General features: G+C 37.6%; 2 protein-coding genes across 2 annotated transcripts; both read right to left on the bottom strand.

Annotated features, from left to right (window-relative positions):
- Positions 1 to 637: 637 nt before the first annotated feature.
- Positions 638 to 11,459, bottom strand: LOC137733650 (protein transport protein SEC31 homolog B-like). Its single transcript, XM_068472789.1, has 22 exons — positions 10,853 to 11,459; positions 10,050 to 10,104; positions 9,802 to 9,924; positions 9,108 to 9,204; positions 8,988 to 9,024; positions 8,780 to 8,885; positions 8,655 to 8,712; positions 7,610 to 7,707; positions 7,304 to 7,423; positions 7,118 to 7,160; positions 6,133 to 6,233; positions 5,929 to 6,056; positions 5,265 to 5,823; positions 5,016 to 5,108; positions 4,588 to 4,773; positions 4,264 to 4,477; positions 3,922 to 4,028; positions 3,637 to 3,810; positions 3,047 to 3,172; positions 2,677 to 2,944; positions 1,358 to 1,596; positions 638 to 1,234 (listed from the first exon to the last, which is right to left on the bottom strand). Exons 1-22 carry the CDS (start codon positions 11,170 to 11,172, stop codon positions 1,142 to 1,144), a joined length of 3,345 nt encoding a protein of 1,114 aa, XP_068328890.1. The 5' UTR covers positions 11,173 to 11,459; the 3' UTR covers positions 638 to 1,141.
- Positions 11,460 to 12,604: 1,145 nt separating this feature from the next.
- LOC137733522 (glyoxylase I 4) lies at positions 12,605 to 13,605 on the bottom strand. Its single transcript, XM_068472667.1, has 2 exons — positions 13,246 to 13,605; positions 12,605 to 12,914 (listed from the first exon to the last, which is right to left on the bottom strand). The coding sequence occupies exons 1-2, from the start codon at positions 13,603 to 13,605 to the stop codon at positions 12,639 to 12,641; spliced, it is 636 nt and encodes a 211-aa protein (XP_068328768.1). The 3' UTR covers positions 12,605 to 12,638.
- Between the last annotated feature and the right edge of the window lie 2,906 nt (positions 13,606 to 16,511).

The raw sequence follows: 16,511 nt of genomic DNA, 5'->3' as shown, positions 1-16,511 counted from the left end.
TTGAAAAAGAAAACACAAGTGGAGTCCACAAGATACCAAGAAATATAATTTGCCGCGAATGACAGCAAAGGTAAATATAATTCTTGACATATCATATGCGTTTATTAACACCCAAGTAATGTCAAAGTAAATATCACGTTGAAAATATAGATTTTATTCTCAATTTCAACCAAGAATCATCACCAAAAGGGGACAAATGAAAACACAACTTGATTAATTCGAAGTGGTGGATGATTTGGGGACTAAATTGTAAGTGGTGGATAAGTTCGAGGACTAACTTGTAGGTGCACCTGAACTTAAGCCATTTACAATTTAGTCCTCCAACTTAGTTTTTTGTTCTTGGGGTGCTTCAACTCGACCTCATCTGGTCCTGCCAGTTTGGTATGGAAATGTGAATGCCACATCGACAATGTCTAATACCAATGTACCATACATATCTATCCATACAAATTTGCAGAATACACATTTACAACTTATCTTCCTCCTCGTAGTAAACTCGAAAATAGCATTTACTTAATACATTCAACATCTAACAATCCGATATGCAACCAAAAAGAGAATTTCATATATGACCGTTACACAGCGGAACACTGACATGAATAATAAGAGGCCCCTTCAAATTCATGTGCCCAAACCATACCGAAATCTCAGATTGCAAAAACAGTAACACATAAATGATACACAACCAGTCATTTTCAACAAAATTGAAGTCGGAATTCTAATTGTGTTCATATAACAAAAACACAAAGGTGGTACAATTTCATGCCTATGACAAAATGGTACCCAGATCACTAGGAAAAGCTCAAAGCAGCTGAGTAAACGTTCTATGAATTTATGTAAAATGTCGAAAGTGAAAAAAAAAAAAAAAAAAATCAATGCTATTTCTAAGCACTACAAAAGTAAAACCGAAAGAGTCACCAAGAAGTCTTTTAATGTGCAGAGATACTATCTTCACTATTTGCGTTCAAACCCACTATTTGCCTTCCAAGGTAGAATTAATCGAAAGCTAATCAAATCCCGAAGCCAAAATCTAGATATGCACTTCTTGAATGCATGAAAACAAACCGTCCCGCACTCTTGCAGATTAGGCCATGAAAGATTTCTGGGAACCAAACAATCCGAAACTTGCGTGATAACAGGCTTATAGTCTCACATTTTGCCTTGTCTTGATCATCCTCTTTAGAGTTGCAAGCCAAAAGTTGCACTCATCCCATTCACTAGTGGTAAGAAGCACCTGATATAAAGCAGAAACCAAAGGAGCCCCTATTAAAGCCCATCCATTTATGCAATGCAGTGCAAAAAATAAAAAATAAAAAATAAAAAATAACCGTAAGTTTGAAGTTTTGAGAAAATGTACCTGGATTTGCAGGGCAGTACCAAAATCACCATTATCCAATGCCTGGCAAAGCTGAACAAGCTTATCAGCAGCATTTCTAGATATGTCCCCACTGTTGAGTTTGGCAAACAACGCACCTATCTTCCTTGAATTGTCTTCTATTTCACGCTTCTTACCGGGATTTGCACGTGCACCTCCCAACGCCTCTGATGTCTCGTTGAAAAGTCTTGTTAATGTTGCGATTACCAATTTTTGATGGGCTGTACCACATTATACACAAAAAAGCAAAGATTGTCACACAACCACAGGTTGGAAATTCTATGTGATAAATAGGGAACCACAGATGAAGGAGAATATTTTACAGACCACACGCACATAAGGAAATAGAATTAGCAGTCTCCCAACTGTTGTACTTGTTTAAATACACAAGTAACACTAACGTCTAGATGTCAAAATGTCTCGTAGACCATATATCCCAGTTCAAGATTCGGCCATTCCATGATACTAACTGCAATACAAAAACTCAACTAACTGCGGTCTCCACAAATATTTCATTCCCTCTACTTCTTTGGGCCAACAATTGCATGCCAGACAAGAGGACAGCTCAAATAATGTAGAGAGTCCATCATTCAGGTCAGGTCGATTTTGAATGTTAAAGTAGGGAAACAGCCTACACTATAATACCTAACAAACATAGAACCTAGGTAGAACTCAATTTTGGACCCTCTATTACATGGTGTTCAGGAACTATAACAAAAACAGAGGCTTCTCTCATCTATAATTGGAGTCAACTGTACAAAACCTCTTCCTTTACCAATCTGAAGTTGGACGATATTTTCGTTCCTAGTCATACTTTTGTCAAGTATCTCCTAATTACCTCCACTCATAATACTTGTTATCTTCATCGTCCAAATGAATATCAATGCAATTTGTCCATAACCACTCTTGCTTGCAGTGATCACAGTGGTCCAAAATTCTCATGTCCTTTTTTTCAGTTTTTCAAATTTCCAATCATGAGAACTGATGATATCTTCGAGACCTCAATAACTTAAAGTTTGAATCTGCATCTTATTATTTAACAAATACTGCAAATCAAAATATTGACAATCCTACCAGCGTATTACTGTTTAATTGCATTTATATCTTTGATAGTCCACCAATTCAATCTAAATTCCTCTGATTTTAAGTTTGAAATTGAGGGAGCTATGACAAGGAGAAAATTACGACATGAAGCTAGCTTCATATTTCAAAATCGGAAAAGTTAAACAGATATAAAGAGCAAGGCAATTCAGGAGAGAAGTTAGCAAATTTCCACAAGATAGAAGGAAATCTCAAATTACCAGGAACATTGGATGTATCAACTGTCTGTATGGTGGGTGGTGGAGCTGCTGCTGCCACGGGGGTTCGAGCTGGAGCTTGGTGAGTAGGACTAGGTGGCTGCAGTGAACCCACATGAGGCCCCTGAACAACTCCTGGATTAGTAACGGGCATAAATCCTCTTGGAGGAACAGAAGCAGCTACAACATGTGGTTGATTTACAGGAACTGGAGGGACATGCGATTGAAGAGGAGCAGTTGAACCAGGCCGTGGTTGCATAGGTTGGAAAGTCTGAAACACCAACCAAAAAAAAAAAAAAAAAAAAAACGTTAGAAAAACAATCATGGTCATGGTTTCTGATATTTAATTTGACATCAAACAAGATATACGAACAGGATACAACTGAGAACCCAATGTTGGCTGCTGATATTGATCCACATTTTTCAGCACAGGAGGAGTTGAAGGAATGAAAGGCCTTACTGCAGGCTGAGAGGAAACAGGAGGTGCAGAAAATTTCTCCTACAAGTACACCATGAAAAGTCCAATGAACCAGACCCTTGAACATTGAAAAATGTGAGAAGTGACCAGTAACTTCTTAATAACAAAAAGTTCATTACAACTAGGATTTCACAGCCAAGTGCCATTAACAGCTAAATTTCAGATAATCATTAAATAACACGCACATTTTCAAAGACTAACGAACAATTTTATAATTTTGTAGCATCCTGCAATTTACCAAAAGAAAAAATCCTAATAACCCTTAACCATAGCCCCCCACTTGGTGGGAAAAGGCTTTGTTGTTGTTGTTGTTGTTGTAACCCTTAACCAGCAAGAATACACATTGGCGGCTCTACTTCAAAGAAAGGAATTTCAGTGCACTGATTCCAAGAATATTTTTCCGTAGTATTAGTATGTTATAGCATATTCAGAAAGTAAACAAACTAATTACTCTTTACTAAAGAGCCTAATAAACAACAAATTACCTGTGGAACCTGAGGTGGTTGGTTAGGAAGAAACATATGGGGCTGGGATGCAGGCTGATACGAGGCAGGAGGGACGTATCCTCCTCTTCCATACGAAGGATTCACAGTTTCTTGGTAGCTCTCACCATAAGGACTTACAGGAACACCTGATTGCAAATGTGATGGCACTGTTTCCTAACCATTTAAAGAGAGAAAATAAAAGTCAATCCACATCAAGAGAACAGATTTGGCAACAAACAACAGGAAAAAAAAAAAACAAACGGCAACGAAAAACTTCATGAACACCTGATAATATGGTGAAGAGGACCCGACAAAACTAGATTGGTCAGCCGTGTATACAGGCCCACTTGTTGCAGGTTGGTTTCCAAATGTTTCATTCTTGGTAACTTTCTCTGGTGCAATAACACAACAAATAACATGGGAAGAAAATAAATAATGTAGGTAACAAGAAAGAAGCTTTTGTAATTTTAAGAGCTCTAACCATCGAATTTTGTGTATTGAACTAATTAAAATATTGACCACTCAGTAATCACTTTGATCAGATTAATTGCCATTGATCGAAATCTCCAGCATACAAAAATGCATATATTAAAACGTTATTTCAGTAACTTTTCAAGAAGCACATACCAGGTTCGGTTGAAAGAGAAATACGATCTCTTAAGATAACAAGCTCAGGTGACAACTCATCAGAACCTAAGAGTTTTAGGTACTCCAATGCTGTTGTTAGAAGGCCTTGACTAGCTAAAATTTCAGCATATTTCTCAACAAGTTTGCACAAGGATGCACTATACCGCTTCTGCCCAGATGCCAAGGCAAGGACAATTGTCTTTTCCATTAATTCCTAAACCAAATAACATAACATATTTAACCTCGTTCTCTCTGAAAAAAAAAAGTATATTTAACCTCATGGCCAAGAAGAACATGACTGGCCTGGTCTAAATGAAAATTTACCTGGAGAAGGTCAACATAGGATCTCCCCTCAATCTCAGTTGTCAGACTTCTTGACCAAATCTCTACGGTTTTATCAATATTCCCCGCACATATATAACAAATAGTTGCCGCCAGAGTATTACCAGCAGCTACAAGTTTGGAAGCAAGTGTATCACAAAGCTCGGTCCACTCATCTCTGGATGCAAACTGTCCATTCATGACGCATTGAAAAACATAAATCAATTAGTAATTATACAAATTTCAAAGTTGACTTGCTCATGATTTGCTCTTATGATACAGCTATTAAGAGCGCAGTTTAGGGTAAGTCAGAAACACTAATGAGTCAAGTAACCAAAAACACTTCATTTACAACGCATTACTTGTCAAAAAATGTAAACAATGACACAATGTATCATGGCATTAACATTTTGAGGAGCTGGGAAACTTACACTACACAGAAGAGCAAGTGTTTCTTTCCAGAATTTTAGGGGTCTGGTGTTGACAAGACTCAAGAGATCATTGCTCACCATTGCAGAAACAATCTGATTGTAGGAATTAGCCATGTTAAACACAATTATGACACAACTTAAAGACACAGTATAATCAATCTTTCACATCTTTACATCTACATTCATATATTATCAAAATATGAAACAGAAAGTGTTTCGAAGCCTCTTAAGAAAGTGGATTGTAAATACCTTAAGGTAAGGCGAATGGCTCATCTTAAGATACTGATCCCGCGTGCTCTCCCACAACGAAGCACCACCAGCATGAGCAATAACTAAAGCATCAGCCATTTTATTTACTGAAATGCATTTTGCAACAGCACCCTTATAATCTCCTACAACTAAAGCATGTTGAACAGATTCATCAAACGATGGATCAGCACTCTCCTCCTGTCCATCAGGCTCTTGTTCCATTTTTTCTGTAATAGGAACTGCATCCCCCTCAGACAATTTGCCACCAGAGGTTGACACAGGAGTATCAGCTTTGGGACTAGGAAGATTATTAAAGAAATCTTCTCCATTATCAGATGGAAAGATGGTGGCTTCCTTATCATTCCCAAGACCCACTTTATCAGTTATTGTATCCTCAAGCCCAAGTGCATTGACTTCCTGTGATGGATCTTCTGGAACATCTTCTTTTGTTTCCTCGGGCATACTGAAACCAAGATGAGTGATCAACTTCGTCCTTGCAGTCCCATCATCTTCAAACATAACCCTTAATAAGCCCCATGTTTCCTGGTCATCCTCAGATCTGCCGAACAGAATCATGCAAACAGAAGCAGAAGAGAATTAATTTTCAAGAGATATTAACTCTCTCGACGCTCATAAAAAAAGTTATTTCTAGTAAGTGGCATACTCAGCCTCCTGCGATTTCTTCTCACATAAGGCTCGAAGTAAAGGCCTTTCCCCATTTTGTATAGCAGCTTCAAATTCAGAGGAGCGATTCACCAAACTGTGTTCAGTCACCAAGCTGTGTATATAAACCTGGACACAAGGGAGGAAAATGAACTCTAAAATGCATCAGAGCAGAAGACACAGGGAGCATGCCAATAAAGCGTACCTCTGAACCAGCAGAACCATGCTGAAAGGACACAATCTTGCCTCCAAAGCCAAAAGATGCTCCAACTGGGCGCTTATACCATTTCGGAGCTCTCAGAGGTCCTGAAAAGAAAGAATAACAAATGAAAATTTGTAACACCCCAGATCTACTGTTCTGTACAAATTAAACCTATTCTAACCTAAATCCTGCCAAACTTTATTGCTTGCTGTAAGAGATAATCTTTGTAGAAAAAGAAACAAGAAAAAAAAATAGCCAATGAAGTGCTGTTGTTAACAGAGTTCAGCCAACCCAAAAAGAAAATTTAAAATTGTCAATGCAATGATTAGGAAAGTTTGGTATCCAAAATTTTACACTCAAAAACACTTTTTGAGTCCCAAGCTCATAAATCTTGTTACCCATTTTCAAAAACAGTTAAGTCTTGACAACAAACTAACTAAAAAATGCCCACTTTTTAAAAACTCAAAAAGTTAGGCTCTAGAGTTTTCAATCCAGCCACTCTCCCTCTCGAATCCTCTCTCCTCTCAGTCCCTTCTCCATCTCTTTCTGCTCTTTGATTATCATTGGATCTGCAAACAAAGTTTCATACTCTTGCAGTCAGGGTTTCTAGTTGCTTTTTCCATTTTCTTGTTCCACCTCTTTCATCGAAATAATCTTTTTATTATTTTCCCCTTCTTTCTCCTTTTTTCCTTCTTTTCGGTGAACTGTGGTCAGTTTCACTCTCTTTGCCTGTCAGACCCGGTTGCTTTTTTTTTCTCAATATTTAAGATTTAAAATAGGTTTTTAAGCTAAAGATTTACAAACAAAAGGTTTCAAGTTCCATACCAAACGACCTTTTTTTAATTAACAAAATCTAGTATTTGAAAACTTTTGTTTTTAAAGAAGGATCATAGTTTTTTCAAGTTTTTTAAATAAGACACCAAAAGGGCCCTTAATTTTTTTTTTTTTAAATAAGTTACCATGCAATGGCTAATTAATTGTGCATTACCTGCACCAAAAGCACTTTCCCCAACTCCATATCTGCTGCAACCCTGTGAGAAAAATAAAAATATAAGAATAGAAGAGATTTAGAACATGGTAAGTTCATGAAGGAACATAGACCCAAGCACGCGCATATATTTACGCAGTTCATAAAATAACAGTAAATTCCAATATGATAAGAACCTCACTATACCTCAATATTGTAAATTCCAATTTTTCCATCAAATGAAGATGCCGAAATCACTCCAGGTACTTTTGGATACCAATGCACATCAAAATTCCAATTGGTGCCTGCCGGCAATTCACATACAATCTGAACCAATATATAAGAAAAAACAACCCTACAGTCAGACAAATGATAGTGCACTTCAACTGAAACCAAAAATACAGAGGAGGATAGTGCACCTCACTGAAACCAAAAGTACAGAAGAGATTAAAAGTGTAGGAAAGGTGCAGAACAAAAATATTGGCCTCCTTAAAGAGCGGGTAAAAACCATACCTCTGCAGAAACTGTGTCCCAGCAAATAGTTCGATTATCCTTGGCACATGTAAGCAGATAAGAGCTGTCATTCGGACACCAAGACATTGCAATTACACCTGGGATAAGATGGGTATGTAACAGAATAGTAAGCATATCCGAGTTCAAACGCATGGATCACGAGTTGACACAACAATTCCTAAAAGCAGAAATAGAAACATAATGGGGAAACTTGTGTACTATTTAAGAAAGCCTCAAAGCCTTAACCTAAAAAAGCCACTAATCAAGTACAATCATGCACATAAGGCATGATATCCGAGTGGCCATTGAAAATCTTGGCGCTCTCTCGCACCCCCTCTTTCACAATTAGTGACCGTGAATGGATCTTGTTTACTAAAGTAAACGAAAACCCAAGTAGACTAGCAGTTTGAGGCTCTAATTAAATGAACAACATGTGGCAAGCCCTTAATTTCATAAATCCTTCCAGGTTCATAAGACTTATTATCCACTTCATATTTGAATGCAATTTGATTTCAAACCACATTGGGAAGGGCTATACAAAAATCTCATAGCATATCATGTTGTAGAGAAGGATATTTTAACAGCTCTTCTCTGACCTGTTCCTATACCCAGTAATTTTTTTATTTTTTGGAGAAGAAATGATAACAATTTATTAAAACAATAACATGAATTACAAAATAGTGGATAAGAAATCCACCATCTAGCAAAACTAGCTAAGACCTCTCAAGTAGATCTATTTATAAGTAACAGAACCTCATCCAAAATCATTTCACGGCTGCTAACATATCCCACACTATATGAGAAAGAGAATAATCCCTGAACTCATTTGAAACTGATGCCCAGTATCTTACTCTACCCCATAGTTCTACTACCCCACTCCATTATAATGGAAATTAGCACTAGAGTAAAAATAGCTTTATGAAACCCAAAGCAAAAACTGCTCCCAAACAAAAAGAAAGGAAGCAAAGAATCATTAACAGGCGTTCTAGGATTCATACAGCCGACCCCACTTAGTGGGAAAAGGCTTTGTTGTTGTCGTTGTTACCTTTTGTGTGCCCGACAAACTCTTTAACTGGTGACATTATATTACGCATATCCCACAGCTGCATGAACATAAATGTTAAAATGTTTGACCACTAAACAAATAGAATATTACTTCAATATCATTACCCTCAGAGACGGTGAACCATCTTCATCTGAAGCAACAACTAGCTGAGTGGCAATATCAGGATTCCACTGCAAAACGGAGCACCGTCTTTTAACTGAATCTGTAAAACTGCCGGTCAAGCAATGTCAAGTTAGGTAATGGAAATGACCAATCCCAATAATCGTTGAGATTTAAATATAATAGATTCACAGTAGAATATAATCAAATCACCTTATCACTGGCTTTTGCTTTTTCAGGTCCCATATCACTGAAAAATTCAAAATATTAAATTCTAACAATAAATAAAACTACTAGACAACAAGTACCTAAAGAGAAAAATATATTTCTCACCAGTTGTCCCATTTAATGAAGTGGATGCTAATATATGTTGGACCTTGCTATTCCAAGATAAAAATGAAACCTCACCCTGGGCAGCAGAACCACTACCCTGCATAAAGACATCACACTTTGGATCAGATGATGTCCAGATTGCTTTTAATATATTCATGACTATAACAAAATCAAGAGAGAAAAATCATTTCACGCAAAGACAGAGACAGAAAGCAATCTAATTATAGACTCTCTCGTAAAATAAGGAATACGGTCAAAATCAACATAGGCGTCCACAGGTGACGAGAATAATTTGAAGAAAGGGACCTCTCATCCTTTCCAATTGTCCACCTCCTTATGTTTATCATGATTGTATATTGATTACTACATCTACAATTGATTACTAAATCCAACTTGCTTCTCACTCATTGTGATGCATACTGTAAAAACTAGTAGTCCTATTTCTTTTGCTACCCTTGGGTAACAAAAAGTAAACATCTTTAATGATGTCTAACTATTGTACTCTACAAGTGCATTTCAGGTAGACTGTAAGGTGAAGTATGACAACCAAATCAAAGGCTCTAAGGCCAGAATAAACTAAAAATCTGTGTGGCCAAATAGAACCACACCAAAAATTGAGGATAAAGAATATAATACCGACTACAGAGAAAGAGTTTGCAATACTTCAGAAAACTGACAACTAATTGGCACAAACCTTGAGAGGTGGAAAGTGAGATGGTTCTGCAGGATTGGTCAAGTCCCATATACAAATTTCACCATCATCAGCCCCAGATGCAAGCAAATTGGGTGCAATTGCATTAAATTCAAGACCACGAACCTGGAATAAAATAACAAGAATAAAGGTTTAGAGTTTGAAAAAAAAATACCCTACGTAGTGATCAGATGTCCTAGCATTGTAAGAATCACCAAAAAGACATGCATCTGAAAATGAAGAATACTTACAGGGCCTTTATGTCTTGTGAGATGTCCAACTGAAGCACTTACACCTGCCTCGGGACTAAGGATATGAAAGAATAAAAAATAAGGCCCTTCCAAAGCACACCAAAAAATGCTTTCTGAAATACAAAAATAATTCCACAAAACCAGAGGGCATGTAGTTCCACGCATAATTTTGTAAGGGAAAGATCAAATCTAACTAAAACCAGCAGGAGGCTCAGATTATTGCACTACTAACAAATACACTGAAAATATAAGCCAAATGCAAAATTTTCAAGTAAACATACACATTACCAAAGAACCTAAACCATAAAATAACATAATGAACTGAAAATGTTCAAACGCGTTCTGTCAGAGAATACGCCCAAGATTACATCTTCACAATAGAATTCATGAAAATCCCAATTCACATTATCTACATATTCAGACTTCCAGCAACCAAGAAAATTCCAACATATCATTTCACTCCCAAAAAATGAAAATTAAAAAAAAAGGAACTGGGCATTTAATCACAGCTTAAGATAAGATCTAATCACTCACACTACAAAAATAAACCGCAATATCAGCTACCTTTAACCCCATTTCCCTTCACCCCAAACAGACCACTCACTCAGATCAAAGTCAAGCACCAAGAAACTACAGAATTAGCAAAACTTTCCACTTTCCCACATTGTTCCAACACCCAAACGAAAACCCACATTCCAAATCCATACAGATAATCCGAACTTTACAAGCAAAACTCAATTCATTTCGATTCAATTCAATCCCAATCGAAACGAAAAGCAAACGGCAAATTCAAATCCAATTACCGGATCAGAGTCTGTGGGTTCCAGATATCAATAGTGCCATCAACGAGTCCACCAGCGATGAGCCCAAGGCCGAATTCTTGAGACCCCGATCCAGTGGGCTTGGCCCACGACAACCTGTTGAATCTCTCAGAGCTCGTCGACTCGCCCACTACCGGTAGGTCACGATCTTCTGACTGTAAATCAAGCTTGAAGATCTCAATGTTGGCGGAGGAGCTGAACGACAGATCCACTGCTCCGGCCATCGTCCCTGCCGCCATGTACGGCGCGTCCGGAGCAAGCGCCACGCAGGCCGATCGATTCACCCCCTTTACGCACGCCATGGCTCGAAAACTGAGCGAACCCCAACCCCAACTCAATCTTTATTGGAATCGGAAGAATTGGGGGAACGGATCTGAGAGAAGAATTGGGGCAATTTTGTATCTCCGTATGCGAATATTTCGAATTTTTAGGGTTTGGCTTTGAATGTGATCTCTGTGTGTGCACTTAGCTTCTGAGTTGAGGCCTCTCTCTCTCTCCTCTGTCCGTCTTTGATATTTGGCAATCGTTGGCGTTACGCGATGGTCAGCGAGTGTTGTTGTAGCGGGTTTGGGATACTTGATCCTCTGCGGTCGGGCGCACTGTGGGTGTTTCGGTGTTTGCGCTGTGGATGGTTGTTCGTTGGGATCTGCTGCGTTTTGTAGGGGAATGATTTGGGAGGAATGTGTCGATGTAGAGGATGATTTTGGAGGAATGACTCTGGATTTTGTAAGCACGTCCACCTAGATGATGACAAGTGTAATGCTGGGCATTCTCCTATTTTGTGCTCCTTTGCGGGACCAAGGGTGATTTTGGGCCTATATTTTGCGGGTGATGAACAATAGCCGGCCCAAAACTATTGGCGCTTTTTATTTGAGTGGAATGACCTCAACAATTTAAAGTCATTTGTACTCCGATGTCTTTAGTTTGTAAGGATATATACAAAGATTCGAACATAAAACATCTTGTAAGTTAAGAAGAATAAAAGATTTAGAAATCTTTGCTAATCTTTTTACCAACGGATGATTAGACGAAAATGAAATGAAATTGACTATTTTGCTTAATGCATCGTGTCTGTCACCTATATCACTTTTAACAAATGTGAAGCATCGTGCTTATCACGTATCACTTTTAACAAATGTGAAGCATCGTGCCTATCACGTATCACTTTTAACAAATATGAAATGTACGTATACACTATTTTGCTTAATGGTGTTTTTTTTCTCTAAAAAGAAGAATAACCAGTGGTGCATCATGATTATCCACTTTTTTTGGGTTCGAAAAAGGCTAGTTAAGATGACCATGATCAAACAGATTCACAGCTTAAGAAATATCAAACTCAAATTCAATGGTGTATTTTTAACTCTACATTATATTGCCATACCTCTTTTTACAAGATAAGAAGAAGAACCGACTTTTAGGTTTAGCATCATCTCATGAATGAAATTTGATGACAAGAAACATATCTTACAATATATCATCCTTCAAAGTTTATACCGTTGAATTTTTCGAAATTTGTATAATACATTATATTTGAAAGCTATTGTGTTCTACTAAAAAAAAGAGAATTGTCAAAACAAATGAATAAAAATACACGCATAAAAGAAATATATGGCTTGTTCATAATTGCTTTTAAAAACACATTCAAACAAGCCAGGCCCAAAAGAAGAAAAAAAAATCTCCATGAAAATTGCCAACTAACCAAGCTACCCTTAACAGTTAACATTAGCATGCATATGTTGATAATTTAAAAGAAGCATCAACAACTTAATTATTTAGTATCGTTGTCATTGCCTCTGCCACTGTCGTTTTGGTTCAGTTCAACAGGCGGAGTATGCCTATCAACTGGGAGCTTTATTCTGCCCAAGGAACCTCCGGGAACAAGCTTGAGATTCTCACAGTTGCACATCTCAACCATGAATCCATCTGGATCGTTGAAGAAGAGTTGGTCGATTGTGGTTCCGTTTTCGTCATCCTCTACTGCTCTTTTTATGTAGTGTATATCCAGGTCCTTCAACTTCCGCTCTATGGCTTCCATGTCTTCACACTGCAAGTAATTCAAACTAATTGACGAAAGTACTCCAAACTAAATTCATCTAAATTTGTCTTCTCAAATAAAAAGCTCAACAAATCGTCAAGTACATCAGTTAGTACAACAATATGGTGGCATTTCCATTCACAAGTGAAATCTCTTAGATTCGACTTACGTGAACGAAAAATTCAAACCAAATTACTATGACTGCCTGACTGCGTGGTTTGACGACACTCCCTACGCTTAACAGTAAATTTAAGGTTGTGTTTAAAAAAAAAAAAAAAAAAAATTAAAAAATCGACCTGTACATGTAGAAATTAATTTTTCCAATAAGAAGAACTGGAACCTGGAAAGAGATATGGTTGTCCATGGGATCCAAGTGATCTTGATTAGGTGGAAGCCTCTCCTCATCCTCAGACTGCACCAAATGAATCCCAATTCCATAATTAAACAACCAAGCCCCATCAAAATCAAAAGCTGGTGGCCTCTCAATCTTGACAAACCCCAACACTTTGGTGTAGAAATCCACCGACTGCTCCACATTTCTGCACAGCCTCGATACGTGGTTCAACGCCATTAGAGGAAGTGAGTCGCCTTCCTCCTTCTGCTCATCTTTTTCCTTGCTGTGTTTCTGTTGTTCCTCATGGTCGGTTTTGCTTTCCTGATCATTCTTTATCTCACTGGGTGTTTCCAGCTTCCTCTCCATCTGTGGCATTTATCTTAATTTTCCCTCTCTCTCTCTCTTTTTTTTTTTTTTTTTTTTTTTTTTTTTTTTTTTGGGGCTTTATAGCTACCGGCCGGTGTTTAGGGTTTAGGTTTAGCGGTGTTATCTATTTTCTGAATTGGAGGAGTGAAATCTGTGTATTTCTATAGAGGAAGAACCGATACATGACATGTAACGTAAGCTTCCACGAGAGAAATCCGTGTATTTGTATAGAGGATGGACCAATATTGACACGTAGCGTAAGCTGCATGGGAAGGGAATTACGTGTGCCTTGTCTGTAGGAGACGGCTGGCTTTTGAGTATGTCGCACAAAGCCCTGTCGACTCTTGTGGATATCCGTGCATTGAGGAGGTGGCTATATATTAAAATATTGAATGAGGATCCTCCCATCCTTTCTGTGAGAATCTTACGAATCTTTGAATCGTGTTCATTTATTATATATCATTGTCAGTTTTCGTCAGGTACTATTCATGTTTAATTTTAAGTAAAATATTTAAAATAATTTGTAACGCATAATATACAATAAACGGACATAATTTGAAAGTTCACAGGATTCTCATTAAAAATAATTTATAAAGTGAGTTGTGTTATAAAATGTGTGTTGAAAAATGGGTGGCTGATCCTAACCCAATATTGAATCCATAAACTTCCCTGGATAAGCTTCTGAAATGCCAGCATTTCACGTATTTTTTTTCAGACAAGTTTGTATTTGCAGATTTTCTTTCTCTCATTTTCGTAAGTGTTGTTTATTTCTGTTAAGAATTTGGAAGTATTGCTGCCACAATATGGATTACGAAGTACGAACGGTGAAATAAGCTTATCAACTAGGAAGAAATCTTACCGAGCTCGCGGCAGGGTTTTTTATGGTAAATTGATCGAAAGTGTGATGCGCCTCTGAAAATCTCTTTTTGGACAACGGACAAGCAAATTCATTGAATGAGAATGGCTCGATACAAATACAACAAACTAGCCCAATAAAGTGGGGAGAGCCAAAACCCATTCAACAAAAAAATAGACATGACAAAAACCCAGAGCCGCAGGCAGCAAAGACCGACCGCTGTCGATGCCATTACCTCGCCAACGACCACAAAGGTAATTGCACGAAGAAAATCCACTCCACGTGGAATTCGATGAAGTAGTCGCACCACAAAATAACTAGTAGTAAGGAAAAACCCCCAACCCAAAACTGACATATCGGAGAAGAGCCAACAAATCTGAACCACCAAAACAAGCCCCTGCAGGTAGAACCAAAACCAAAACAAAAGGGATGGGGATGGGGCTAAGGCGGCATGTAAAACATCCTCACTTTGGGCAAAGTCGCAACACGCTTGGCCCCGGATTTTCGACATCCTGGTCAGGTACAAAGATGTGAACTGAAGGCTAAGATATGCGAAAGTGGTTGTGAGAGGGATGTCAAGTGGGAAGAAGGAGGAAATGAACAAGATGGAAGATGATGAATGTTTTGGGTTACGAAGCAAGGGTTGTAGGATGGGGGTTGGGTTTGTCAAGACATAAAAGACTGTAATAAACACCGAAATATAGCAAAGAATGCTATAAAATGGGGATGAATGCGGGGAAAACTAGAAAATACACAAGCATAAATAAAAGAAAAGAAAAAGATAATAGGGGGAAGAGGTTGCCAACCGGCCCCAACCCAAGGAAGGAGTCAACGATGTTGAGAACTAGTTTGTGACTTACTCTATGCGAGAGAGAAAATGGAGAGAGCGGCTGGGGTTGTTGTATTCAAGGCCGCCTTTGAAAATATAAGTATCCCTAAAAGAGAGAGTTTAAATAAAGGTAAGAAACTTTGTACAAGATTACATATTTTGTATAATCGATGATTCTGTTGAAAATGAATCTTACGTTGATGAAAAAATGAACATTGTATAAGCTTATAAGTAATTTGTGTTACTCTTTATATTGCCATTTAATTTTATAGTGGAACTACGACTTTCTTTATAGTTCTGTGATTCTACACAACAACAATCTCTATGCTTCCTTGATTCACTCATAACCAACAACAATCACTATACAGAAACAAAACAACTACTCGTTTTGCGCATAACCAGCAACAATCATATTCCAATAAACGATTTTACCATCACATTAATTTCTATACCACCGCAAGCTATGCAAAAATGGACAAAACCCAATCATCTAAATAAGTAGAAGCATAATCATCTTCAAGCTATATGTCGTCTTGACCTTTGAAATTAACTTCAAGTTAACACTTCAAAAAAAAAGAAACAACACCTATAACTACATAATTTAAAAATTGAACGTTTAAGAATATGAAAAATAAGCACCAACCTACCAAAGGGAGGAGAAAAAAATACGAACAACCCATATCTTGTTTTCGAGGATGATTACAAAGCAGATTTAATCGGAAGCAAAACCATATAACTCCAGAAAGAAATTACTTCCCAATTTTTGAAAACAACATATGACCATAAAGATTGAGGGAAAAGAGATACAGAAAGAGAGAATTGCAAACAAAACCTTAAGGGAGAAAAATGGGTGTAGACGAGGCAGCCGAGGGATAGCTTTGTGACTTTGTCTCATAGTTGAAGGGGAACTCAGTGAGGAATGAGACATTAGGTTCTGTCTTTATTGAAATCATAGAAATACCCTCAATTAATGGGCGATAACGGGTAAATCCAAAATGACCAGTTATTTAACGACTGAGAACTACTTTGGTTATGGTTTTATGCAATTCAACAGAAAAAATTTGGTGTTTCAAGTCTCTACTTTGAAACTTTGAATTGTTCAACCATTTTTTTGACCCCTTTCATCTTGGATACTTATTCTTTGAAGATTTAGGAGATTTTGAGCTTCACTAGTAGAAAAAATAGCTTACACGATGATATTTTGCGCGACGAACAAAATTT

Source organism: Pyrus communis, chromosome 5, assembly GCF_963583255.1.
Source record: "Pyrus communis chromosome 5, drPyrComm1.1, whole genome shotgun sequence".
Lineage (NCBI taxonomy): Eukaryota > Viridiplantae > Streptophyta > Magnoliopsida > Rosales > Rosaceae > Pyrus > Pyrus communis.
This window is presented reverse-complemented; position numbering and strand designations above follow the sequence as displayed.

What these genes read in the sequence shown, in the direction of transcription:
- LOC137733650 (XM_068472789.1), bottom strand. Translation starts at nt 11,172, where the DNA reads ATGGCGTGCGTAAAGGGGGTGAATCGATCGGCCTGCGTGGCGCTTGCT. An exon ending in AAGAAATCGCAGGAGGCTGA is followed by an intron (nt 5,824 to 5,928) that starts GTATGCCACTTA and finishes TCTGTTCGGCAG; the next exon opens with ATCTGAGGATGACCAGGAAA. An exon ending in TGATACATCCAATGTTCCTG is followed by an intron (nt 1,597 to 2,676) that starts GTAATTTGAGAT and finishes AATGTGGTACAG; the next exon opens with CCCATCAAAAATTGGTAATC.
- LOC137733522 (XM_068472667.1), bottom strand. Translation starts at nt 13,605, where the DNA reads ATGGAGAGGAAGCTGGAAACACCCAGTGAGATAAAGAATGATCAGGAA. An exon ending in ACAACCATATCTCTTTCCAG is followed by an intron (nt 12,915 to 13,245) that starts GTTCCAGTTCTT and finishes AATTACTTGCAG; the next exon opens with TGTGAAGACATGGAAGCCAT.